Raw genomic sequence first — 26,643 nt, 5'->3', positions numbered from 1 at the left:
AACATAAACTTGTGATGCGGGCTCAAGAATGATGCATGGAAGGTTATAAGTGCAAGAAAGGAAATCCAATTCGGCTCACAGGTGCATATGAAACTGTTGCGTGAAAGCACATTTTAAAATGCAAAAGAAATTTGAAATAAATATTCAGATGTATATATGTACATATGTACGTACACAAGTTTTCGGGGAAAGTAAACATTTTGTGTATAGTCATGTTAGAACATCAAATTTTGTCTTTTTACATGGAACACAAAAAATGTTCATTTTTCCGAAAACTTGTGTACGGACACACAAAATATCGGGATGTACATGTGAAATTTTATTTCAATATTTTTAGTATTTTTAAATTTTATTTTTATGCATTTTTAATAATATATTCATATGCACCTATGAGCCAAATATCGCCGCCCTGGGGCAATTATTTACAAAAGCAAAATAACAAGTGCCCACACATGTAATTAAGTTTAAGTTGTTAAACCATTTCGGCCATGGCATAAAAGTGGTCAGCGATGCATGAAAAGTCAATATGCAGACTTCTTGCCTTTTTTTTCCTAATACAAATTGATACTTCCGCTGTGCATAAAAGGACATTGCAAATTTATCTAAATTTAAATATTTTTAGACACTATTCAGTATATATACATTTAAATTTAAATAAAAATCTCTGACATCTTTTTATGATCGGAGGAGGCTCTTTTTGGGCAATATAGTAGCGGAGGACAATGGGGGTGCACGCCGACGAAATTTGACCCTAGTGACATTCATGGGCGGCGCGGACATGTCGGTGGTTGTAGAGGTGGTGCGTGGTGACGGAGATGTGCCCGGGGTATGTGTGCGTTAGGGTGTACTAGGAAGGTTGGCGCGGCGGCACGCCGCGCCCGTAGTAGCATATCATTACTGTAAGAGGCCTCTAGCGAGCTTGATCATGTTATGTGTATATATACTTATATAGTACATGCATTATACATGATAGCACTACTCACAGTTGTATTATATACTCTCCAAACATATTAAATGAAAACTATGTTACATGCAGCAATATATTCGAGTACTATCTTATATTTGTACAAACTGAAACTACAATACGTAACTTCTACAACAGCGTCTATTGCTGAGAATTCTCTTGCCTTTGGCTGGACAGCAATGTTAATAATGCTGTCTCTCCTATGTAGGTAGCTTCTTGCTTGTACTATACATAGTATGATTCCGCTCTGAGTGTCTCTGGAGACAAAGAATTATGTTCATGCTCATCGTCTCAGATTAGCATTTGAACCCCAGAATATTCACCCAACACGGTGATATGTGAATCGATCAAGATCAGTCAAGAAGGAAAATGTACTATATTCTGACAAAACATAGGCAGTACAATAATCTATAAACAATGTGTAACCACTTCATGGTATACCTGCCCATACCTGCATCAATTGAAGAGACATCAATCTCTTGACAAAAACCCATTCATGCCCTTAACGCAAAATCCATTCATGCCATTAACGCGGAAGTTAATCACAATACTAACAAAAAGGAAACCTCACATTCTCAATTAATTATATCTTGCTGGAATCCCATCTGATCAGCAACTGTCTCATCAGAACAAAAAGAAAACAGTTGAATGAACCTAAGCTTGGTTGACCCACAACGACTGTCATTACTTGTTTTCAAATGCTAGTTATTAACCTTATGATATAAATTTCACACAAAGATAGAACACGCGACGTCATCCATTTCTTGGGAGAAAGAAAACTGAATTATAAGTTGCAGACCTGAACAAAACATGAAGCATCAAGTTGCTTGCAACATTCAAAGAATCTCTAAATAACAGTAAGAGCATGTAAATTGATCCAGGTCCAGGTATAATACCATAACTTCACCGTTTGACCTATAACTTAAAAAATGCCTCTGATTTCCTGAGGAGTAACATTGGTAATCGAGTTGGTACTCCTAGAATGGAATACATATATGCATCACACCAATAAAAGACTTCCTAGATTTGGAAGTCTAAGATATTTTGCAAGTCTATCCCATTGCAAATTTTAAGTTAATGACTTAATGTGCGTAGGAGTATATTCAAGTGTCACATGAAGTACTTCTATCTTACAGCACAGCAGGAATGTTAAAGGCCCATTATAAAATAATAAAAGTACAAATCTCTAGACAACAATGGGCAATAGAGAAAAGGGAAAGAAAATAGTGGACCACGTACATAACAACGACCGAAGAAAAATCATGCAAAACACACAATCTGGTTGTACTAAGACTTAATTTGCATTGGAGAGCGCATGTGGTAGTATGGAAACTTCAAGCAGTGGGTGTCCTTAGCAAAGTAACATGATTCGGTTTATATGAATGACTGACACAGAATTTAGATAGCACATACTGGTGCATTTACAGTTTGTTTGCAGCTATAGCCAACTTACCAGGTAAGAATGAGAACAAAGAACAATCGGTCATCAGGCAGATGCTAATGGAAAGGTCAGTGAAATCAATTAAAAGGAAGAGGAGCTAAGTACATTTTCGATACTACAAAATATGTAAAATATGTTGGCCATAACTCAAAAGAATGAATTGGGAGGACTTCCAAAAATGCAAACTGAATCGGACATCAAGTGGAACATTGGATAGCAGATTCTAGTTTCTTCCCTACTTAATTACATTGTGGTTCTCTGCCATTGTTAATATTTAGTTAAACAGGCGTGCTATTTAATTCAATAATCATGATATATGCACCAATAGCTAGGAAAACAGAAGTTAAAGAATAGTTAGACCTCACCTCAGCTTTCCGGCGACGGAATCCTAGATACATACCATTTAGTCGTAAGGCATGCAGTGTTACTTTTGTGCCCCATCTCTGAATTAAAGAAACAACCAGTAGAAGCTTCCCTTCATCTATTTGGGCTGTCAAAGCAATGCAAATACTATTAAATATAAATATAGAATGTTGTTTTCGGATCTATTTAAGCATTATTATAGTAAAACATGAACAAAGAAGAAACTTCCCTTGATCTATTTGAGCTGCCAAATCAGTAGAAATACTACTAAATATAAATATATGAAATTTCTTTCTGATATATGTAAGAATTATATTAAGAAGTGAACAAAGCAGTAGAAGGCTGCACTATAAATTTAAGTGAGCTGCAAAGTACGGCATGAGATGGTCGATCGAGGAGCAACACACAACACATGGGAAGTGCTATATTTTGATCTGGTAGGTTATTTATTGAAAATACCATATTTTTTCCATACAATCAGAATCTCATAGAGTGGTCTGGACATTCTAGTGTTCACTTCCTCTTCATGTGCCAAAAAACTGATTCCCATTGCCATCTTAAATTCTTGGTGTTGTCATTTCTGATGAAATGCACCTAAATCCAGATAGCTCAATGATCAAATTAAACTGAGTTGATTTGAGCATCCTGAGAGAGAAGCAAGTAGTTAGCACTCAGGTAAGCTGCATGATTTTCAAGTACCCGCGGACAACTGATAGGTTTAATATTTATCTGTCTCACCTTAAGAACATAAGACCTGGGACGAAATGTTTGAACACCAACTTTTAAGTTGTAGGAGGAGAAGCCAACTTAACTAACATCCAAATGAAAAATAGTTACTAAAATGAAGATAGCAACTCTGTTTGAGCTTTTGAAACAACCAATTAACGAAGCAACTGGGTATGAATATCAACACGAATGAAGCAAAATTAGCATTGCTTTCTATCATCCAGCATGCATAAGGATTCCTAAAGCATGAGAAAAATCTAACCTATTGGATGCCAGGCAGGCCACTCAAATACTCCAGTCACCCATTCCCCTGATCCTTGCCGATGTCATAAATTGTACGAAAGTAAGTTTTCACCTCGGCGATGCCACCAATTTGTACCGAATTAATTCTTCACCTAACCAGTTATAAATTTAAAAAGGTCAAAGACTAAAGATGACAATCAATACAACGAATGGGGCAGAGATGTTGACCTAGGCAAATTTTGGAGGTCGCCACCACACCACAAGGCTCTTCCACCGCTGCCATGTGCCATGCGTGTCCACAAGAGCATCGCCAGGACCGTGATGTCCAGAAACACAATGCCCACGCCGCCCTGGTTCACCATCAGCCAATAGTTAGTGGCGGCCATCAGCAGGGAAAGCCACAGCGGAGACACTGTGTTGTAGCCTTTAACAACAGACACGGCAGAAGGCAGAGAAATGTATGTCGTCTCACCTGCGCAAGTGAGGCCGCATACGTCCTCGAGGAACTACACCATGCCGTCGGCTAGCGTGTGGTTTCACGTCACACCGACTACGAACCCGCTGCACACGGAATTCGTCACCTGCATCAGCAACAGACCGACGGGCGGTAGTACACGGCAAGGTCGTCTAGGAGGCCCATCAACAACGGCGCATTGTCGAGGAGCGCATACTGGTCCTTCATCGTGCAGCTAGCCTTCATTGCGATGAACGCTATCTTCTCGCTGGTGGACGCAATGCTGACAACAAAAAGAAGACTTAAAATAACGGAGAACAAACAACAGCAAGTAAAGCAGCTTGGCACATCAGGAATTGGACAATACATGTCTTAACAACTGCGAGATGCTTCTCCACTAATTTTCGTTTCCAGCGATTCTCTATAGCCTTGGCAGCCGAGACAAATGGAGGGGGTCACGGCTAGCACGTCCATGAGCTGTACGACGGCGGCCATGTCGCCGAGATCGATCCTGCAAGAATTCATGCACGGACGAAAGATTCAAGGGGAAATCAGGAACAGAGAATAAAAAAACAGGGAGAGGAAAAGGAGGCATAGCACAAACCAAGGTCGTACCTGAGGAAACCACCTGGAGCGCCCCGCCGCGACGGAAGCCCAGCCTTACCAACGACGGCGTGGGAGTCGTGATCCTCGTCTAGGTGGCAAATGGGAGGCGTTGATGCGACGACGTTATCCCAGACGACGACGCTGCTGGCCGTCGAGCGCTCGGACGGCGGATCGGCACGCTCCCAGATCAGGAGCAGGCGGCGGCGCTGGCAGCCGCGGAACATGAAGACGGCGGACCTGCCGGCGAGGCCGTGGGGAGCTGCAGCCAGCAGCCATGCCACGCCATGAACCAGCCACCGAGGAGGTCGACCGGGGGGGCCGGCCACAAGGCGGCCACGAAGAGCAATGAGGGCGCCGCAACGGTGGAGATTTTTTATTTAACCTAAACGATGGAATTGGGGAGGAAGGAGAGTAGGACCAGGAGTCTGGACTATTCCATAGGTCACACCGCTTTGACCGCCTCTGATCTAGAACCGTGGAGGTCAGTCCGTGTCCAGAGCCTATTTAGACCGTGGGCAATCGGTAACTTCACGGGACAACCAAAATTGCTCTCGTGTTAAGATTTGATTGGATGAAATACTACCATCAACAGTACCAAAACTCCAAAACGCTGAGATTTTAGCAGATGGGTTCAACTTTTATATAGGTAATAATAACAAGCTGGCAAGGAACACACGCATGAGGATGCGCTCGTCCATGGCATTGGCCATGGCGGCCGTGCTCGCGGTCGTGACCGGAACGGAGGCGATCGTGCAGGAGGCTGTCGGCGAAGAGGGGGAAAGGACGTGGAGGCTCACCGCGCGCGGAGCTGATGGCGAAGCAGACGAGCCTGCTCGCGCACGCGTGACGGCGTTTGGGAAGAGGTCGATCGAGGCGGTGACCGTGGCGGGCGCGCGAAGAAGGCGCGCTTCATGACGACGACTCCGGCGCTCCGGCTGCTCCCTGCTCGTGCGGTAGAGGTCAAGACTCAAGACGGAGGACTCCATGGCACTCCTCGTGGCGCAGCGGCGACGACTGTGGTGCCGTGAATCCGGCGCACGTGAAAACATCGTGGCCTGAGGGGCGGCGGCGAGGGTACCGGCCTATCGGGTACATCGTCGCTGGCCAGGGAAGAAGTCCAGGATGCTGTTCACCATTACCGGACGGAAGGAGACGCGATGCCCCGAGGTCCGAGGAGGAGGAGCACGATCACCTCCTCGACGCCCGGCCTGCTCATGTCAATGCAGCGCATGACACGGCATGGCATAGCCGTGTCGACGATTCGATTTTTTCGAAAAGAAAAGGTCGGCCCAAGCTTACCCAGACGCGCGCATCCTCAAGAACAGGGGAGGAGTTATAAAAGGCAAAAATCTGACTAGGGTTCTCGCCCATTTCTCGGCCGGCCGCCGCCGCCCCTCTCCTCTTCCTCCTCTCCGCGATTCCGCCGTCGTTCTCCAGCAGTGACGCCACAGGAGAAGAGGAGGAGTCCTCACAGGGCCGGCGACGTGGAGATACAGGTCGGCGGCGAAGCCAGCCGACGAGCCGCAGCCACGCCGGCGGTTAATCCGCCGTCCCATTCTCCTCCTTGAGGCGCCATCAACGGTGACACCAGACCAACCTCGACGCTTGCTACCCTTCCTCCTCTTCCCAACTAAGGTACGCACGTCTCTCTGCGTCCGATTGATCCAGGATCCGATTCAATCTTCAGTCCGATTCGATTCAAATTCGCCTCTGACTCTCGTGCGCGCGGGCGATTCTCAGGTCTGCCACCCACGCGCTCGCCGCCGTCACCTCTTACTCCAAGTAAGGCACGGACGCGAGCTCCTCTGCGTCCGCGTCTGATTCTAACTCTGACTCTAACGCGCGACCGCGCGCGGTAGAATTTCAGTTCAGGGAGTCCGAGGACGACTGGGATTGCGCGCCATATTTTCCTTCTTCTGCCTTCCTTCTACTGCACGGGATTGTTGATCTATATGACCGGATCAAGAGCAGCGGCGGCGGTACAGGATTCGACCTCCGCAGGGCGAACAGAGCTGGATTTGCTCCGCTGTACACATGATAAATTATTTAGGAATAGCAGCAATAATAATCATCCGGCACCTACAGTCGGATTAGGACCCCTCCCCTTCGGACTGGGAGGGGCTGCTGCTTGGAATAAGAAGGTGCTAGCGCTGGGTCATCATCAGGGAGACAATCGCCTCTAATAATCGTCCTCTGCGGTGCGGTCGCCTGAAAGATTCAGTAAAGGAATAAAAAGGATCTGAAGGTGCACAGGCCAGATCATAGGATTTCAACATGGATGCGGACAATGATAATAACAGCTCCCAGAGCCACAGCCAAGTAAGTCTCTTAGCGCTGCGCCAGCCCTCTCTTTGTTCATAGTTTGTTGATTTCAGCTCTCTTAATTAATATTCTGCTGTTCAAAGAGCTGTATCTTGAACTCATACTACTATCTATAAATCCAACACTTCACAGGAGTATATGTCTAGAGCTAAGCACGTTTGGCCTGAATGCGTGATGGGGAAGTGTAGAGTCAACGAGTAGCAGCTTTTTCTCTTAGAAATATAGAATTACCAGAATCAATAAACGAATGTATTTAAGCCCATGCGTGTAGATATGCTCTTCATCCTTCTGTGCCATACAATTGGAGGTTAAATTTTTAGCATTCCATTATCAGTTAATATGGCACTTCTAACACTTGATCCGGACAACTAATCAAACTGCACAAGTGTTTTAGCGCGTGAGATAAAAAGCAGCTACTAGCTAACAACTCCTCTGGCACAGCTGCCTACAGTATTTGGTACTGACCCTTTAAGTTCTGCAGTGCATGGGCTCGAGGTTTGTACTCCCTCTGATCAAAATTGTACTAAATCAGCGACACTTATTATGGATCAGAGAGAGTATTAATGATCAGCTCAATATATATAACCCCTTTTATACAAACATGGATACATGACCTTGATGAATTTGAATGGCACAGGGTCCCCCAATTACAGATACCATGTGTGTCTGGGAGATATTTCGCTTTATCGAAACACTATATTGCTCTTGCCACTCTCTGAAACTATTTTGCAGTTTGGGATTTCTGTTATGTGGCAGCTAGACTAATGGATCCATAGTTTACGTTGCAGCAACTAGAGGAACAAGATAGGCTTAGCAGACTGACAGATGATAATCACCCACTGCCCACCGAAAGATTCGAAGGTGCAGAAGCCTCATTTGATTTCTCCTTGGAGGGGAATAACGATAGTAGCAGTTCCCAGTGCCAAGTAAGTCTCTTAGAACCGCATCGGCCCTCTTACCTTGTATCAGATGTTGATCGCATTGCCTCTTTGTTCATATTTTCTTGTTTTCACCTCTATTAATACCTTGAACTCATACTACTATAAGTCTATAAATCCAACACTTTAATGTACATACATGTTTAGTCCTGAATACATTTGTGCTCTTTATGAGGTCTGATGCATGAGAAAGGGTTGTGTCAATGCCTAGGTCAATGCATAGTAGCTTTTCCTAGGAATACAGAGGTACTAAAACGGAATTCCCTTTATAAAATCAATAGAACATTTTATTTAAGCCCATACCTGGAATATGTTCTTCATGCTTCCGTGATATACCAGTGGAAGGTTTAATTTTTTAGCATTTCATTATCAGTTAATATTGTACTTCTAGCACTTGAACCTTGCAACTTATATTGAAACAGTACAACTGTTTTAGCACCAGGTAAAAAAACTGCTAGTTTACAGCTCCTCTTGCACAGCTGTACAGAGTATGTGGTACTGACCTTATCCGATATGCAGTGGATAGGCTCCCTGTTTGTATTAATGATCTGGAGTTATCAGCTCAATATATAGAACCCATTTTGTACAAGCATAAATGCATCACCTTGATGAATCTGAATGGCAACGGGTCATCCAATTACCGATAGCAAGTGTGTTTGGGAGATATTTGGCTTTATCAGATGCTAGATAGACTATTGTTCTTGTTGCTGTGTGACTATTTTGCTGTTTGGGATTTCTGAATTCAGTTGTGTGGCAGCTAACTAACGGAACCACAATTTACATTGCAGCAACTGGAGGGCGAAAATAGGCTCAGCACGCTGACTGATGATATTTTACTGTCTATCTTGGGGAGAGTCAGTTTACATATGGCAGTAAGGACAGCCGTGCTTTCTACACGGTGGAGGCATCTGCCTTGGTTGCTGCCTGAGCTCAGGATCGATGTCAAGGATTTCCTATCTGTTCCATGCCCTGACCCTATTCAGGCAAATGATATGGAGAAAGCTATGGTGTGTTTGACCAATGCAACCAGGGTTTTTTTGGCTAATCGGCAGAGAGAATCAACCATCTGTAGTTTGAACCTGAAGCTCTACTTGATCAACACTTCCTTGTGCGAAGTTGGCGCACTTGTAAGTGACGCGATCGATAGTGGTCTCTTGAAAGATTTTGATCTCGCCGTTCTTGATGAGACAGAACCTCAGAACTGTGGTGACAGGGATATGCTACAGCGTGCCAAAGAAATAGATGGTTTCTTCAGTGCCTACCCAAGTATGCTCCACTGCCTCACGAGACTCTCTCTACACAATTTAGGCTTTGACAAATTGGACATGCACCACGTCCTGTTTGACTGCTGCAAGCAACTGACACATCTAAGCCTCTCTCATTGTGATACTGGTGTCTGGTCTCTGTTTAAGATTGATGCACCAAACTCAAAACTTCGTGTCCTAGAACTTGTCAAGTGTCGCTTTCAGAGACTGGAGGTGGTCTGCCTTCCGAAATTGGAGAAGTTCTGCTGGAATACTTGGGTATCTCGATGTGTCCCTTTAAATTTTGGTTTTGTCCCATCTCTTGGGGAATTAGACCTCTCAAGCTGTGCAATATGCGATCAACCTCCATTTAAATTAAGTGAGATTCTACATGGAACCTCATGCATACATACTCTTACAGTGGATTTCCAAGGAGAAAACGTAAGTTTTATTTTCGCGAAGTGGTCATGTTTTGTTTTGTATTTGTTCTGTTGTCACAGCTATCAGAGTCACATCATAGCTGTAAATTCTTTGATAATCTGATCTCCGTGCTTGTGTATTATTCATTCTTGTTTATTTATTTTCTGATCAGCTCTGGATGCAACCTGAAATGAAGGAACTCTGCACATATCTCAACAAGATAAAGAAGCTGCATGTGCGTGGTATATATGTTGAATTTGACCTTTCGTGGACGGCAGCTTTTCTTGCGGCCGCACCTTGTGTCGAGATGTTACATATTGAGGTGATGCAGTTGTACCCTTTTTTTCCTTTAAATTATCTGTCTTTCTTTTCTTCTCCAAATTTAGGGCTTCAGTTTTAGCTGAATGTTGTTTGATACTGGTATCTAATTACACATGTATCTTTTCACCCCAATATAGGTATGGGATCATTCGTGTGATGGGGATGACGAAAGTAGAGAGCTGCGTTCCTTCTCTAAAAGAAGGGCTCCTCATTGGGAGATGGAATTCAACGACTCCAAGAACTGGCTGTTGAAAGAGCTAGAATTTGTTGGGTTTAGATCACTAGAACAACAGTTCACATTTATAAGGTTCATGTTGGAGCGATCTCCCAACTTGCAGAAGATAATTTTGAAAGGTGATGAGGAGTGCGACATGTGTCAAGCTCTTGATGTACCATCAAAATTCCCCAAGAAGGAGGAGCATGAAATGGTTGTCAGGCGAATTAGAGATGGCAATTTTTTGCCACAAGTAATTTTTTGTGAATAATAATGTGCTAATTATTGGTTTTTAAGGAGTAATGTTGCCTCCGTTTGAGATTAACATTTTTCGTGAAAATATTGTAAGCAAGCATGCTGAAATAATCAGGCTTCGCAAAGTACTCTACTGCCAGCTTCACAATTGGACTTCCTATACCTCCCTACTAGTTTCTCCAGCTATTTATTTGTTTATAATACGCAGCCGCCTGGACATCACGTAATCATAATTAAGCAATGGTGAAATCAAGTAAGTAGGCAGTGATTTGTTTCATGGTATATGGGGACACGTTGAAAAATGTGCAGATGTACTCCGTACGAGATTTGCATTAACAGTGAAACCTAAGTTGTAGTAGTGCAGCACTGAATTAAGCAAAAAAAAACAAGAACTAGTCGACTTACTCCGCCAAACGCTTCACTGTCAAGTCGACTAGGAGTAGTTTTAAACCAGCACAGCAACATTTATCGGCCAAACGCATAATTCGGGAGCACTTGATTCTTGCAGCTTCTCATTTAGTACTACTCTGCCTGTCTGCCCTCAACTTCAGAGCCCAGCCGGGTTGCCAGCGGCCGCTTCGTCTTCAGCCTCAGCAGCAGCAGCAGCTTCAGGTGCCGCTGCGGCCGCTTGGTCTTGAGCCTCAGCAGCAGCAGCAGCAGCAGCCTCAGCTGCACGAGCCGCTTTCTCAGCTTCGGCAGCTTCCCTGGTGAGGTCCAGCAGCTTCAGTTCAGCTTGGCGCTCATGACACTCGGCCTCACCGATGGGGTCTTGGCCAGTCCGGACTACCTGCGCCTTGCGCCATCCCTTCTCTGCAAAATCAGGCCCGAACATCTTTCCGTTGCCCTTGCTGGAATGAATATAAACAAGAAAACAGTGCTGAGATAGATAGGCCATATGAATATAAACAAGAAAACAGTGCTGAGATAGATTGGCCATATGAATATAAACAAGAACTCCCGTTTGGACAAGCCCATGCATGGTTCAATCATGGTCGGCATAATGCTAGTGAAGGGAAGGTATGTATATAGTATGCTGCTCAAGGCCAGGACAGCACATCTTCACCCACTGTAAAATCTTATACATGAAAAAGCGAAATTCATGAGATTTCACCTGCCTCAAGATTACCACCAGAATCAAAAGGATGAATAAACACAGAAAATTGACATGTGCAGAAACTAGCAAGCATGCCACAATCCCTAACAAGCCAGCATGAAGACACAATCCGCTTACGCCTACATGCTTTGTGTTTGTTGTGCATATGACACACAATCTGAGCATGCTTTGTCTAAAGTCTGCTAACATGCATATGCATGCCACAACCCGGCCAGTTCACTAATGCCAGTCAAGATGGAGTCAAGACAACCTATAATAATGCTAATGGAAGAAAGGATATCTCACATCTTGACCTCCTGTAAATCTTAACACGCGCGCATGAAAGAGCATAAGCCATCTGCAAGGATTTCGTCATGAAAACTAGAGCATGAATCAAAAGTTTCACTAGCTAGGATCCTCATATGTGTGTAAATTAACTAGCAATAACCATGCACAATCCGGCTCCATCCTGCCAACATGAAGCCCTCTAAGACAGTTCCCTAAGTTTCCCTTTGTGATATGCCACAATCTTCATGCTTCTGTTGCCTAAATAATTTATCCTGCATGCCAGAACAATATTATCCAGTTCTATTTCCACTGATTGATAAAACTCACGTCACAGGCTACCCTTCTCCTGCATCCCCTACTTGTTCCTTGTCCACCTCGCACGCGTCTCCCCCTCTCTCGCCCCCAAATCGCTCAGAAAACCCTAGCTGAACCCCAGCCACCGTCGCTGTCTCGAGCGCCCCACCCTTCCCGGCGAGCCCTCGTCTGTGGCGAGATGAACCACCTCAAGGCGCGCCCGCGCCGTAGTCTGCTACACCGGCGCGAAGACGCCCTACAGGGCGCGCCGTAGTATGGTACAACGGCGCGAAGACGCCCTACAGGGGAACCAGGCCATCGCCTTCAACCCGACGAAGCAGACCCTCTCGCGCGCGATGCTGCCATGGGTCAGGGTGCTTCGCGGCCCCCAATTACCGCCGGATTCCTTGGATTTGGTCCGTTGTTCGTCCTGCTCTGCTTCGAACCCAAACAAGCGCGCGCACCAACTCGACACGAACTAGCCAGCCAGTGGAACGGCAAACGGGAGCGGAAACGGAATACCACGGATTGCACAGGAACTGCTGGTAGGAGGGCGGGGGAGAAGACGGGGTTATTACCGCTTCATCCCGTCGGCGGAGCGCGCGGCGGCGGAGGGCGGCGTCGGAGGCGCTGGATCTCCTCGGGTCCGCCGCTTGCTTCGTCAGGGAGGCCGCGCGCGCAGGTGAGGAGGGAATGGAGGAGGGTGGTGAGGCGAGCAGCAAGCGAGGTGCTTTCATTTATGGTCCAAGAAGCCGACGCCATTCCACAGTCAGATCGCACCGTCCATTTCAGATTGCACGGTCCAGATTACGCAGCCGAGGTGCGTCTTCCTCCTTCATCAGCCCGGTACGCTCGGGACAGTGACATGTGGGCCCGCGGCTGGTGGACCCACATGTCAGTCAGGGACTCGATGTACCACCTGAACCTGAACCCACAGAATGGGCCGGGCTGGCGGCCCCTTCTCTCCGTCAAGAGGGAAAACCCTTCCCGGGAGACGCAGCGGGCGCGGCGGCACCGGCGGCTCGGCGGCGCGGGGCTCTTCGCGGCCACCAACCGCCTCTACAACGAGGAGGGCGTCCACCGCGCGTCGTCTTCAAGGACGAGGTAAGCCCTCCGACCAACCCGGTGTTTGGGTTGCTTCGCTCCGGCCGATTCGTTGGATATTCGAGCCTGATCTCCGTTTCGTTGCCACGCGTGCCAGGTCTATCCCGAGGGGACTCACATCATCGTCCTATTGATCCAGAGGCCATCATCTGCAACGTCCGCGCCCGACCCAACCTCCTCGAGAGTACTTCCGGGAGCAGGGATCTCGATGGTAACGTTTTCTTCTCCGGATCCTTCGATTGAATGTTGTAGCATGCTAATTTACTGCCTGATGGAGCAGGGACCAACCCAACGGGTCTGCCTTTTGTACTCCATTATGTACATATTACTCTCTTATTTATTTTGGCCTGTAAGAGTAGTGGACACTTGTGTCAAGTGATTAGGAGTTTGCACAGATGGATAGGGTATGGTACATGTTAGTATCGTTTCTGAGCATGTGCTGTAATTGAAGCCTGCAAGAGGATTGGGCACTTGTGAAGTGATTGGGAATTTGGACGGATGGATAGGGTCTGGGCCATATTTTGTGTTTTGGTTGTATCATTCCTGCGTAATATCCAGTAATTCAGTTGCGTGTGATCTGGTACATATACTGTTTGGCATTATCATTTAAGTTTACTGGGACAATTGTTGTTATGGCTTACCGGCCATGGATGAGCTCCTTTTTATTTCTTGACTTGGTCATTTGGATTTTAATGCACCCCCTTAATAGTTAATCTATTGAATCCTACATAATTCTTGTCTGCTGCTCTCTGAAGCATTTTAACTCGTTTGCTTTTTTTATATATATGAACAGTGGCCACTAGTAATATTTTTTGCTTCATCACTATATATATTGCCTATGAACAAGCACTTTAAGTCGTTTGCTTTTAATCGATTAACAGTAGTCACCAGTAATATTCTTGCTTCATTTTTATATGTTGCCATCCCACCATTTAAGATGATTAGTCGGCACTGAACTAGTTAAATCTTGATGAACATATGTATTTGCTGTGGTCATGTTTGTGTGTACAACTGTAGATGCACCCAACATATGTGCTGCAGTTTCTTGTTTTGCGCTTCTGCTTAAAATTAACATTGTTCTACCAGAGTTTGGTATTGCTTCTTTCTACTTATCCTCACCTGTCCACAACGGAATGCCTGTCCAAGCTATCCTTCTTGTGTTTGGTATGCTTCTTTCAAGTGCCATTAACACATTCTATGAACCGCCACAGAAATGCGAAAAGATTCAGTGTTCGCCAGAGTTGTATGTGATGTTGGGTGTCATCTCCATCCTTATCATCCCAATGCAATACTCTGTGTTCAACATGGCAGGTGTGCTGTATCGTTTACTCGGCTTGTTTACCAGGAAATAGGATGGTTTCATGACCCGTTCAACAGCAGGTACTTTTGTGTTCACTCATTCATTTATACATCAATGCTGGAGAATCACTATTTTTTTGGTGTGTTTCCTGATTCTCAAGCATTGTTCATATTCTCCAGTGGTGCAATAGGCTCCAAGCATCAGGGGCTGCAGGGGGATGTCTTGTCATTGATAGTGCAAAGCATAAGCACTTGTGTTGTAACAGCCATGATTGCGATTTGCGAACTGGCAACTGACATTCATAGTATTGTGATTCCTTCCTTGTGTGATTGCACAGAGTTATACCCAAACCAGGTTAATGAGGGGTTTTGGTGCCGATGCCAAGGTATTATTCCTTTTCACGGCAATCGTATCATTGTGTAGCTATTTGTTGATATGTTCCTTCTCATGGCAATCTTATCATTTCGTAGTTATTTGCTGAAATTCTGTGTAATTGTTGTCTGTAGGAAATGTATGATCAAGCGAGCACAATTGTCAGTGATGCCTCTTCTGTTTTTATGCTGTATCTTTCACGTTGGAGCTCTCTTTGTACAGAATGGGACAGCAGAAGTTGGGCTAGTCTTCCAGGTGAGAACCAAAAAAACTGATAGGACCAAAGAACTTAAAGTACCCTCCTCGGACTGACCTGCATAACGGCACTAGACACGGTGGAAGGGAATATGGAATTGCAGCATTGTGAGCTTCAAGTACCCTGCTCGGACTGACGTGCAAATCTTCAGAGATTTGTGCTTGAGGATACCATCTGGCAAGGTATACTTTTTGTTTCCGCGATCAAGCAATCTACACCCCCTGCTTCTGATAATCAACATCAGTTTTCTCCCACTAAAATTAAGTTTTATATTTATAGAGCTCCTTTTACATTACCGTAAACTTCTCTGCTGTAGAACTTAAACAAGGTAAAAATAACTTAAACTGAGGCAGAGTCGATGGCACACAACCAATGTAATCAAAGCTGTCAGTTCCTTAAGAAATGTTAAGCAGTGTAACAACATTTGAATTAATATTAGTGGAACGGAAGTGTGTCTCAGAACAAATTGACTTGGCGTGCTCTCACAAGCTGAAACTAGTGCCCAGAACTCAAAAATATTGGTTGATGCTGAACCGTGTCTTGTCATTACTAAATCCTGACAAGTTTGTTGAAGACTTGCACTTGTTGGGGAAGGCGGAAGTGGGAAATCGACAGTGATATCCTTGATCGAGAGGTTCTGTGATCCCGACTCTGGTGCCATCTTTCTAGACGGGGTTGTTCTGAAGACCCTCAAGCTCAGCTGGCTTGGGCAGTAGATTGGTCTGGTAGGCCAAGAACCCGTTCTCTTCAAGGACACCATCAAAGCAAACATCGCCTGCGGCAAGAATGAGCAGGTATCCGAGGAAGAGATCATCGCTGTCGCCGAGGCCTGCCCACCGATTCATTTCCTCCCTCGTACACGGGTACAGCTGTCGGGCGGGCAGAAGGAGCGGATAGCCATCGCAAGAGCGATCCTGAAGGACCCCAAGCTGCTGCACCTGGACGAGGCGACCAGCGTGCTGGAAGCCGTGTTGGAGCACATCGTGCCAGATGCGCTGGACAGGGTGACTGTCGGGAGGACAACAGTTGTCGTGGCTCACTGGCTGTCGACCATCACTGTGGTCTGCGGCCGATAAGATTGCAGTCGTTAAAAACGGCGTGGTCGCCGAGGAAGGCCGGCACGAGCAGCTGCTACACCTGTCCGGTGGGGGCTATTCGTCCCTTGTTGCCGTGCAGGCTCTCATGAACTGAACACACTAGGAACGATTCTCTTGCTTCGTAGTGGTAGGACGAGAGTACAGAATAGTCCTTGCCGATTTCAGTTGCTTTTTCTTTTTTCAGTATATGAAAATGACCACGCTGTCAACGCAGAAACAAGATAGGCATCCACTCTTTCCTTCCCGAAGGGTAATGGATAGGTCTTTCGTTGATAACTTCCACTCCTTTCACTTGGTTTTTTTGGCACCTCTTTCATATACTTACAGCATTGCTAAGGGCTAAGGCTGTTTCAATCTGCTGAGTGCCCTGTCTTCCATAATTGATCTAGCAATACAAACGCACATGATCCCATAGTACGTATGCCTTCAATTTTTTAGTGATCTAATCTTGACCTTCGAACTCTGATCCAATAGCAAAAAGGAATTAGCAGGGAGGGACTTAGTGAACTAGGTAGGGCCCATGTTGACGTGTACAAAGTCCGATATGGAGGAAATGAGTCGGGACACCATATACAAGCAACTCCCCTTCTATGCTAAGTTAGCTGACTGCTCCTTCGTGGATAGTTGCCTATTTATGCACTGTATAGATTAAGATCTCTCCTGACCTGGTCCACTTAAAAGAATACCTCTTTTTGCAGAATCGATTGCTTGCAATGAACTATATTGATGAGGGTTCAGATGACAAGCTTTATGATGCTCACAGGTCCTTCTTTGCACTATTAGCAATGGATGTGCCATTTTTTATGTTAGCATGATTTGTGTTTCTACATGGTATTAATGCTATTCAGTACTTCCTCTCGCAGTGTCAGACTTTGAGATAGTAGTTACTAGAGGCATATTGCTAATGTTGTTTATGTCTTCACAGTTTATATATTTCACTGCATTTTTTGAGTTTGAGAGCACTTTAGCATAACACTGGTAGTTTTATACGTTTAATTTGCTTACTTTGAGAGCACCTGAGCCAAACACTGGTAGTTCTATACATTTCGTTTGTTGAGTTCTAGATCACCTGATCCAAACATTGATGCTTCTCTATATATATCTGAACAGGGTGAGGCTAAGAGTGCAGAGCTGATAGGCCAGGCCATGGCCGACAACCCTGCATTTGTCGCTTTCAGGTAGATGAAGCTGACAGGGAGATCGTCCATACCATCATAAGCTCCAACAACAAGGTGTTCCTGGACTCCAGTGACCTGCTTCTCGGGCTCCAGGCCTCCAGCAGCTCAACATCGTGGGCAAAGACAAGAAATGAGACTGTTCTCCATGGAAGAAGAGTAATTTTGGGATGAACGAACACTGTAGTTTCCAGAACATGAAATGCGCCCTTGTCTGTGTCTAGGATTCACTCTCACAGAACATGAAATGTGCTCTTGTCAGTGTCTAGGATTCACTCTCACATCACATGAAATGAGCCCTTGCTGTTGCAAATTGCCTTGTGAAATTTGCAGTTGAACTGTCAGATACTTTTGCTGTATGAACCGCTGGGAGAAGGTTTAATAGGAACGGTTTTGTAGCTTATCTCTGGGATGGATGTTTTGGTTGATAGCATCAACTGATCATGCTGGTCTGTCTGGGCAGTTCCAGGCACGTCTGTTTCTGGGATGCATGCCATTGATTCTGTCATCTTTCATGCCATTGCTTCTGTTGTCTCTCATCTTTCATGTTGTCTTTGGATGTGTTCAACTCTGTCACTTCTGAATGCCTTTTGATAGCATGAACTGAATGTATTATGTTTCATGTTTCACCTGTATCATCAGAGTGAAGTTTTTGCAGCTGGTGCTCTGTTATGGCAGAACGTCTGCTTCTAGGGTGTTTATGTGAACGTTCTTTTGAGTTCATCGACGAAGTTCATTGCTTATGCTCTGTCTTGCGTGTTACCAGAACGAGCATGTGGCATCTCAAAAAAAAAACGAGTATGTGGCATTCTTCCGTTCATCACGTCCTGGAAGTGGAACTGCAATGCCCATGGCCCTTGCATAGATAAAAGAAATCTCTGTATGTACGTGGGGCCGTATCAGCTCTGTTTTGTCAACAGGGGGCCCGCGTGTCATCCAGCTACCCCTTCTCTTGCCCGAGTAACTCTTGCAATTTCTGCTCCACTGCTCAAACCGCAGCATCGCACCGCCCCACGCGCCGCCGGCGACCACCGCTACCTCCCGCCGGCGATCACCGCCACCTCCCGCCGGCGATCACCGCCACCTCCCGCCGGCGGCCACCGCCGCACCGCGTCCTTCCGCCTTCCCGCTCCCCTCGGCCGCGGCGCGCCCACGACCTCCTCCACGCCGCGCTCACGCCTACGCGCTCGATGACGGCAGCAACAATGTCGTCGCACCCGCAGGTAACGCACTCCCAACAAGGGCTTTTCTATTTCTGGATCGCTTCATCCACAATTACCTGCAACAAGTCGGCTTAATTAATTCGCAAAAAAAAAGTCGGCTTAATTCCTCGACATGGTTATGAAGAGCACATTGTTACTACTGTAGATGGATTTAGCCACAAATTCTCAGAAGTGTAGTGCCTTTTACTTTACATGTATCTCTGGTACCAATGTGCTTGTTACCAGAACAATGTGGCAAATTCTCATCTATTACAAAAATTCTGACTAATTAGTGAATTTAGCTACACATTCTGTGAATAGTTGGATTTAGTTTAGATTCTCTGCATTTAGTTAAAAATATTGTAGCTACTATGTGGACCCATAACTAAAGTATATCATAGTTTTTGAGTTGGTGGATTTAGCTACCCACTAACTAAATGGGTTGATAATTCTCTAGCTGTCTAGCAGCAGTCAGAGGAGGAAGATAGGCTAATTAAGCATGCTGATTGACGATCCTAGAGTCACAGCTCCTCCTGCAAACTTGCACGGATGGTACTGAGTACTAACCGAGTCAGGTCTGCAGTGGGTAAGCTCCATTAATTCTTAGGAAGTAAAAAATGCTCGATATCTTCTATTTCATACAAACATAAATACATAAACTTGATGAATCTGAACGGCATCAGGTTGCCCAGATACCGATAGCATGCGTGCTTAGGAGCCATTCGGCTTTATCAAACAGTTCACGCACTACATAGAGTATTGTTCTTTCCACTCTTCTAACTATTTTCTGTTTGGGATTTCTGAATTCAGTTATTTGGCAGCTAAATAATGGATCCATAGTTTTTGTTGCAGCAGCTGGAGGATGAAGATAGGCTCAGTACGCTGACTGATGATATTTTATTGTCTATCTTGGGGAGAGTCGGTTTACGTATCGCTGCAAGGACATGCGTGCTCTCTACGCGGTGGAGGCATCTTCCTTGGTTGCTGCCTGAAGTCAACATCGATGTCAAGGATTTCCTATGTGTTCCACACACTGAACCTATTGAGGCAAAGGAAATGGAAGAGTTAGCTATGGTGTCTTTGACCAAAGCAACCAGGAGTTTCTTGGCTGATCAGCAAAGAGAATGCACCATCTCAAGTCTGCACCTGAAGCTCTACTTGACCAACACTGTCTTGTGCGAAATTGGTCCACTGGTAGGTGATGCGATCGACAGCGGTTTGTTGAAAGATCTGGATCTCACCATTCTTGATGAGACAGATCCTTTGGACCGCAGTGATGAGGATATGCTGCAGCGAGCTCAAGAAATCGATAATTTCTTCCGTGCCAGCCCTAGTGTGCTCCACTGCCTCACAAAGCTCTCCCTGCAAAATGCAGGCTTTAACAATTTGGACATGCACCATGTCCTGTTTGACTGCTGCAAGCAACTGAAGCATCTGAGTCTTTGTTATTGTGATACTGGCACCTACTCTGTCTTTAAGATTGATGCAGCAGACTCAAAACTTTGTGTTCTAGACATTGACATGTGCCGCTTTGAGAGAATCGAATTGGTCTGCCTCCCGAAATTGGAGAAGTTCATATGCATTACTTGGATGGCATCTCAGCATGTCCCAGTAACCTTTGGGTTTGTCCCATCTCTCGGAGAATTAGAACTATCATGTGGTGCATCATATTATCGACGCCCATTTAAATTAAGTGAGCTTCTACACGGAACAACAAGCATACACACTCTCACATTGCACTTCCAAGGAGAAAATGTAAGTACTTTTTAATTTCCGTTAGATGGTACTCTTCTCTTTATATTCATCGTCACTGCTATGAGAGTTACTTCATGTACTGTGTTTGTGCATAGTACAGAAGTAAATTCCTTGATAATCACATTTATTTTCTTGCAAACTATTCATTATTTTTTAAATCATGTGATCAGCTTTGGTTGCAACCTGAAATGGAGGAACTCCGCACCGCATTCAACAAGCTAAAGAAGCTCTCCGTGTGTGGCATCTTTGTTGAATTTGACATTTTATGGATGACGGCCTTTCTCGTAGCAGCACCATCTATCGAAAAACTACATATTCGGGTGATGTCTTTGTCCCTATTTCTTTCCTCTTCTCCACATTTGGAGCTTTAGCTTTTCACAGTTTTTACTGGAAAATTGTTGAAATCTGGATTCCAGGTATGGAACCATGCATGCGATGTGGGTGAGTTCAGAGGTGATTTCTTCCGTGACAGAAGGACTCCTCAGTGGGAAATGCGCTTCGATGGCTCCGAGAACAGGCTGCTGAAGGAGCTAGAAATCGGTGGCTTTAGAGCACTAGAGCAACAGTTTACTTTTATAAGATCCATATTGGAGCGATCTCCCAACTTGCAGAAGATAATTCTCTTAGGAGACGACCAATGCGATGAGTGCGATGCTCTTGATGCATCACTTCATCCTTCGAAATTTCCGGAGAAGGATGAGGAAGAAATGGTGGCTGAGAGGATTAGAGACGGCATATTCTCACCAGAAATAATTTTCGATGAAGACTGGTCGCTGAGCATCTGAGATTTCTTGTTAGTACGACTGCACATTTGCACTTTTGTTGACCATGTGCTAAAATGTAATCTTCAGAGTTTATTTTCATACCTCACAAAGATCTTCTTGTGGATTGTTTCATTTTGTGAATTATGCCTTTCTTTGACAGTCTGATTTGTGTTTGTAACTTTCACATTGGGTTCAGAAACAATCTGATTGTGCTCCTTTAGATATAGAATCAGGACGACTGTAAATCGTGGAGGTTGCTAAGCAGTGGTTGTTTTCGCTAAAAAAAATATTTTTGTTTCTTTATTTTCAGAAATAATACCCCAGGCCCCATAATGTGAGGGCTTTCAGCACTTGTTACCCCCTCTATTTTCAGAAGTAATACTACATCTACGAGCGCTTTTTGACGAAATCTCACTTACGCGCAGGAACCACTGGCATAGCTCTAGCATTTTCGTTTAGGAAATTTCCAAAAGTAATATGACCTCGTTTCGGCCGAAGACGATAGGCCCTTGTTGGCCTAGCCCAAGCCCGACATGTTCGTTTTTGAGGTGCAGATGTCGTCCTTGCGAAAACCACGAGTCCACGACGAGCCTGGACGACGACATGCTTGTTGGTATGTTCAGCGATCGATCGATCTAAGCCAGCTAGTAGTCTATGCATTCACGAATATTATACATAAGTGTGAGCTAGCAGCTGGAGCGTGAGCAAGCATCGCCTGAGCATGTCGAACTGGGCATTTGGGATCTCTCCGGTAAGCGGATGGCCGGATGCTCGTACGGTCATCTTTTGAGGCAGGGGCACTTGACGACACTGTCTTGGCAGCTTCCGTGCGTGTGCAGCTTCTTATGTTCATCATCTAAAAATAAATTTACATAAATAAAGTTTTCGATCCGAAAGATATAAGCAATGATGAATCCTCTGCATATTTTACAAAAGAATCTCCTCTAAAAGTAATTACAAGGCATGCTCATCACTAGAACGTTTCAATGTAATGTTAAGTCTAGACATGTAGCACCGATTTGCATGAAATAAACGGAGGGATCGGAGGAGAAACATACAATTAGCGTTGTTCTTCTCGTGGGGTTGACGGATGAGGTTGAAGTCGCCGCAGACGAGCCAAAGCCCGGAGACACAGCGGGAAAACCCACTGTTCATGCTAAAAAAAAGTGTGAGGAGTGGAAGAGGCGAGAGAGAACGTGGCTGGGAGCCTAAAAAACTGCAGAACCAGACCGGTCAAAGGTGGAGGCTTGGTCGATTCGATCTGCCCATCCCAGCTTCTCCAAGGGCGTGTTTGGTAGGCTCTGAGCCATTTGGCTCGCATCGACCCAGCAAAAACCGGTATGTTTGGTTGCCTGTAAGAGATTTGCGTTGTGGTCCAATCGATTCTCAAAGCACCCCTGGGACAGCCCTGGAGGAAAGTCCGAATCGGCAGTTTCCAGCAGGCATATTTCGTTATCGTGCCATTTTGCACGCCCTCGTGCAATGGTTGCACGCGTGGAGAAGCGCGGGAGACACCACGTTGTCTTAGCCCTCGCTCCCCACTCATACGTCAGAGAAGTCTTGGAATTCTGTGGCGCACCTCAACATGCACCACAGAAATTAATTTTTGTAACGACTAAAAAATGTGCGCCAGAGGGTTTTCCTAGTAGTGTATTTATCTATGAATCACTATTTGGCTTGTTGATTTTTTTTAACAATATGCATATATATGCAGATGTCATCTGATAGTGATAGTGATGATGACAAGTACTATGAAATGAAGAAAAAATGGTTTTCCATCATGCACAAAAAATGTCCATCATTTGTTCAGCTGCATCAAACAGAGTTGGGAAATACTATGAGAATTGGGTGATCAAGACCGCGCCTAAGACATCTATCTTAAGTGGGTTTGGATGGTTGCAAGAGACTATTGACACGCTCGGAGAGACTTACATGATGTTGAGAATGAGTGCAAAGGTTTTCTTTGATCGTCATGACATGTTGGTGGAGCGGTATGTGAAAGAACATCTCTCGGTTTATAGTTTTGTATGTTTGATGACAATATATGTGTTACACTGATGTGCGTTGACATAGTGCAGAATATATATGTGGTTGAATTTGTGTGGAGAAACAAATGAAAAGAAGCAGGAAAATCTTCCGAGGCCGGATAATCCGGGGCCGAATATTTCCAGAATATCCGGCCCCTGAAAAACGGCTAAGGACTTTCGGCCGAAGTACCCTGGACCCTGGCCGGATATTTCTGCCAGACCTGGATAATCCGGGGGGGGGGGGGTGGGTAGATAATCCGACCCTTACTTAGGCGGATAATCCGCCCCCTTTCGTCCTGCAACGGCTCAATTTTGGAGGGGTATAAATACCCATCTTCTTCCTCCATCACAAGCTGCTCATTCATCTCAAGTTCATCCACTATTAGAGCCAACTCAAGAAACACAAGAATCACAAGATTTCCTCCTCCAACCATCCAAAGTTCTTGATCTTTGGAGAATCGAAGGAGAAAACCCCGATCTACATCTTCACCGAAGCGATTTACATTTCCCCCTCATTTGATTGAGGGACCCTTTGCTAGTGTTCCATTTGGAAACCCTAGTTGCTTGTAGTTGATTTGTTCTTGTTATTATTGTTGTATTGTTACAGATATTGGAGCCTCCAATTCGGTTGTGGATGTGTGCCCCAAGAACCTTGTAAAGGCCCGATTTACTCCTCGAGGAAATCCCTTAGTGGAAGTGGGCTAGGTCTTTGTGGCGTTGCTCACAGGAGACCTGAGTGAGGCCTTTGTGGCGTTGGTCTGGCCTTCGTGGCGACCACACTCCTCCAAATGTAGACTTACTTCCCATCAAAAGGAAGGAACTACGGGAATCATCTCTGTGTCTCCGCGTGCTCCACTCTTGGTTACCTCTATCCTTATTAGCTCTATTATATCTTGCCTAGCTATATCTTGCTTAGTTGTTTATCTTGTCATATAGGTAAATTCACATAGTTGCATATCTAGAGAATTTACCTTTGTGTCAAGCCTTAATTGAAAAGGAACTAAAAATTGGGTAGCACCTAATCACCCCATCCCGTCTAGGTGCGGCATATGATCCTTTCAATTGCTATCAGAGCCTCGGCTCTTAATTCGGGCTTAACCGCCTAAGAGTATGCCGTACGATGAGATTACGGAAGGGGTCGTGAAGTCGGTCTCTATGGAAGATCTCAAGTTGATGGAAACATCTTTTAGGTCCTCCATGGAAGCTCAAATGGAGAGTATAAAGAAAATGCTTTCCGGGCTTGTAACACTGGTTCCCCCCGTCGTTCCTGTCGTAGAGGAAAAGGATAAGGACGAGGAACTTTTAGTAGAGGGAGATGCTTTGGCCTCACACTCTACTAAAAAGTCCTTGGATGGTGATCACTTAGACAAAATTAAAACCCCTCGCACGTCTCCTAGAACGGGTGATGGTGGGAACTACAACGTTGTTCCTCCACCTTTCCGCTCACCCGATATCCCGGTTCCCCACCCTCATATAAACAATAGGGGTGATCCACCTAAGTTTAATATTGAGGATTTTAGTACATGGAAATTTGAGTTTCGCTCTCATGTTTGCAGTGCCTCCAATGAACTTTGGAGAATTATTATGGAAGGTTACACGCCTTACAACCCCAACAAGTTGACTAGAAGAGAAGAGGTTGATAACCAACTCAACTCTATTGCTTTGACATGATTCAAACAAGTGTGGGGACAAAGGACTTGGCTTATGTTCGGAAATTCACCACCACCAAGGAAGCTTGGGAGGGTTTGTCCATAATGTTCATGGGAAGTGAAAGCATGAAGAGAAACAACTATAGTGCTCTTCGGAACCAAGCCGAAGGGTTCATGAGATTGCCGGATGAAGATCATCGAGAGATGTATAGAAGGCTTATCACCATTGCCGATGCCTTTCGGAATGTGGGTGCCCAACATGTTGATGACTTTTGGATCAAGGACAAGTATATTGATTGCATGATGGCTTTTGAACCCGTTGATGTCAAGAGTCTCCTTGGAAGAGATAGCTATTCTTCACTTACCTCCCAACAAGTGGTGCACGAGATGCAAGCTCTCAAGGTGGCCAAACAAAACTCTCATAACTCTCGCAATCGTGCTATAGGAATGGAAAGAGGTACAAGCCTTGCTTTGACGGTCAATACCGTGGAAGAAGTGAAAACTCAAGAACAATATAGGACCTCTTGGAGCATGTCCTATCCGGAGGATTTGAAATACCAATACCATGACCACATGGCATTCAATGCAAAAACCTTTTGGGTTGATCCATCCAAAGCAAAGGAAGAAAACATCAAGAGAAACAACACAAGTGGGTTCAAGAGCTCGGGCCCAAGATCAAGATTTTGCTTCAATTGTGGTGACAAGCTCCATTTCATCGCCGAATGCCCCTATGAGAATAGAGAAAATCATGCTGGAAGGCTCATTCCCAAAGTCAAGAGCAAAGATTCAAGAGCCCCCAACAAGAAATTCTACAACAAGAATAAGAAGAACAAGAGGCCATCAAGAATTGTTCTAATGACTAAAGAAGAGTATTCTTCCAATGAAAATGATAGTGATAGTGATGAAGAAGAGACCTCAAAGGAAATGGCCGCCATTGCCACCACCAATATTCCCTCTTCATCCCTCTTTGAATCCCCCAATGAGAACCCTCACATCAAAAATGCACATTTCTTCATGGCAAGGTCCTCCTTGGACACATCTATTGTGCTATCAACTCAAGAAGACTACACATCCGGGGATGATGATGAAGAAGATGAAACTTCAAATGGGTTGGTTGCTCTTGCATCCCTCTCCACCAACTCTTCATTACCAACTAAATCCCCCAATGAGGATATTCACTTGAAGGAAGAAAATTGCTTCATGGCTAAATCTTCCGAGGTATCATCTCCTAACCCCACTATGCCCCTAACATTCCAAATGCTCTAGGGGTTGATCATGCTAGCTTAAAAGTTAAACACGAAATGCTAGAGTTTGATGATTTCATCTTTAACTTGAATGGTAACAAAAAAACATGTGAGTGCTCTCATGTCTCGTCTAGCACAACTAGGAGCTATGCTTGATGAAAAATGTAAAATAGAAAGAGAGGACTCTCTAGAACTTGACTCTTTAAGAAGGGCTCTTGAGGAAGGACAAGAAACTATAGTTTCTCCTCTTGAAGAGCCTCAAGATGTGATTGCTAAACTCATTAAGGAAAGAGATCATTCTAGGGTTAAGGTAAAAGTGCTTAAAAAGGAAAAGGCCAAATTTGGTGTTGATCATGAGAAACTTGTGAAGGATCTAGATGAACTAGATAAGTCTCACAAAGCCTTGAAGAGTGAACACTCCCTCCTCTCCAAGTCAAATGAGCAACTTCAAATTGGGCTTGCTAAACATGATGTGCCTAGCTCCTCTACCTCTACTTGTGTTCATGCAAATA

The 26,643-nt window shown here is 44.9% G+C and overlaps 2 protein-coding genes and 1 pseudogene across 3 annotated transcripts; all 3 read left to right on the top strand.

Moving 5' to 3' along the window:
• The first annotated feature begins 6,222 nt into the window (after window positions 1-6,222).
• LOC124681308 lies at window positions 6,223-10,559 on the top strand. Its single transcript, XM_047216241.1, has 6 exons — window positions 6,223-6,432; window positions 6,538-7,116; window positions 7,908-8,045; window positions 8,846-9,742; window positions 9,894-10,043; window positions 10,180-10,559. Exons 2-6 carry the CDS (start codon window positions 7,072-7,074, stop codon window positions 10,525-10,527), a joined length of 1,578 nt encoding a protein of 525 aa, XP_047072197.1. The 5' UTR covers window positions 6,223-6,432; window positions 6,538-7,071; the 3' UTR covers window positions 10,528-10,559.
• Window positions 10,560-13,512: 2,953 nt separating this feature from the next.
• Window positions 13,513-17,007, top strand: LOC124681311 (annotated as a pseudogene).
• Window positions 17,008-18,647: 1,640 nt separating this feature from the next.
• LOC124681312 lies at window positions 18,648-21,363 on the top strand. 2 transcript variants are annotated; one of them, XM_047216243.1, is made up of 4 exons: window positions 18,648-18,713; window positions 19,545-20,447; window positions 20,618-20,767; window positions 20,864-21,363. In XM_047216243.1, the coding sequence occupies exons 1-4, from the start codon at window positions 18,681-18,683 to the stop codon at window positions 21,230-21,232; spliced, it is 1,455 nt and encodes a 484-aa protein (XP_047072199.1). In that variant the 5' UTR covers window positions 18,648-18,680; the 3' UTR covers window positions 21,233-21,363. The 2 variants fall into 2 exon arrangements, with proteins under 2 accessions (XP_047072199.1, XP_047072200.1); XM_047216244.1 differs by having other exon boundaries at window positions 18,657-18,713; window positions 19,548-20,447.
• The last annotated feature ends 5,280 nt before the right edge of the window (window positions 21,364-26,643 follow it).

The sequence above is a fragment of the Lolium rigidum genome, unplaced genomic scaffold (genome assembly GCF_022539505.1).
Source record: "Lolium rigidum isolate FL_2022 unplaced genomic scaffold, APGP_CSIRO_Lrig_0.1 contig_39095_1, whole genome shotgun sequence".
Classification (NCBI taxonomy): domain Eukaryota; kingdom Viridiplantae; phylum Streptophyta; class Magnoliopsida; order Poales; family Poaceae; genus Lolium; species Lolium rigidum.
Note: the sequence above shows the minus strand (reverse complement) of the source record. Positions and strands in the feature narration are given on the sequence as shown.

Bases quoted from the DNA above. Each gene is read 5' to 3' on its own strand.
- LOC124681312 (XM_047216243.1), top strand. From the start codon at position 18,681: ATGACGGCAGCAACAATGTCGTCGCACCCGCAG. The intron at 18,714-19,544 runs GTAACGCACTCC...TTTTTGTTGCAG, and splicing joins CAATGTCGTCGCACCCGCAG to CAGCTGGAGGATGAAGATAG. The intron at 20,768-20,863 runs GTGATGTCTTTG...TCTGGATTCCAG, and splicing joins TCGAAAAACTACATATTCGG to GTATGGAACCATGCATGCGA.
- LOC124681308 (XM_047216241.1), top strand. From the start codon at position 7,072: ATGGATGCGGACAATGATAATAACAGCTCCCAGAGCCACAGCCAA. The intron at 7,117-7,907 runs GTAAGTCTCTTA...TTTACGTTGCAG, and splicing joins GCTCCCAGAGCCACAGCCAA to CAACTAGAGGAACAAGATAG. The intron at 8,046-8,845 runs GTAAGTCTCTTA...TTTACATTGCAG, and splicing joins GTAGCAGTTCCCAGTGCCAA to CAACTGGAGGGCGAAAATAG.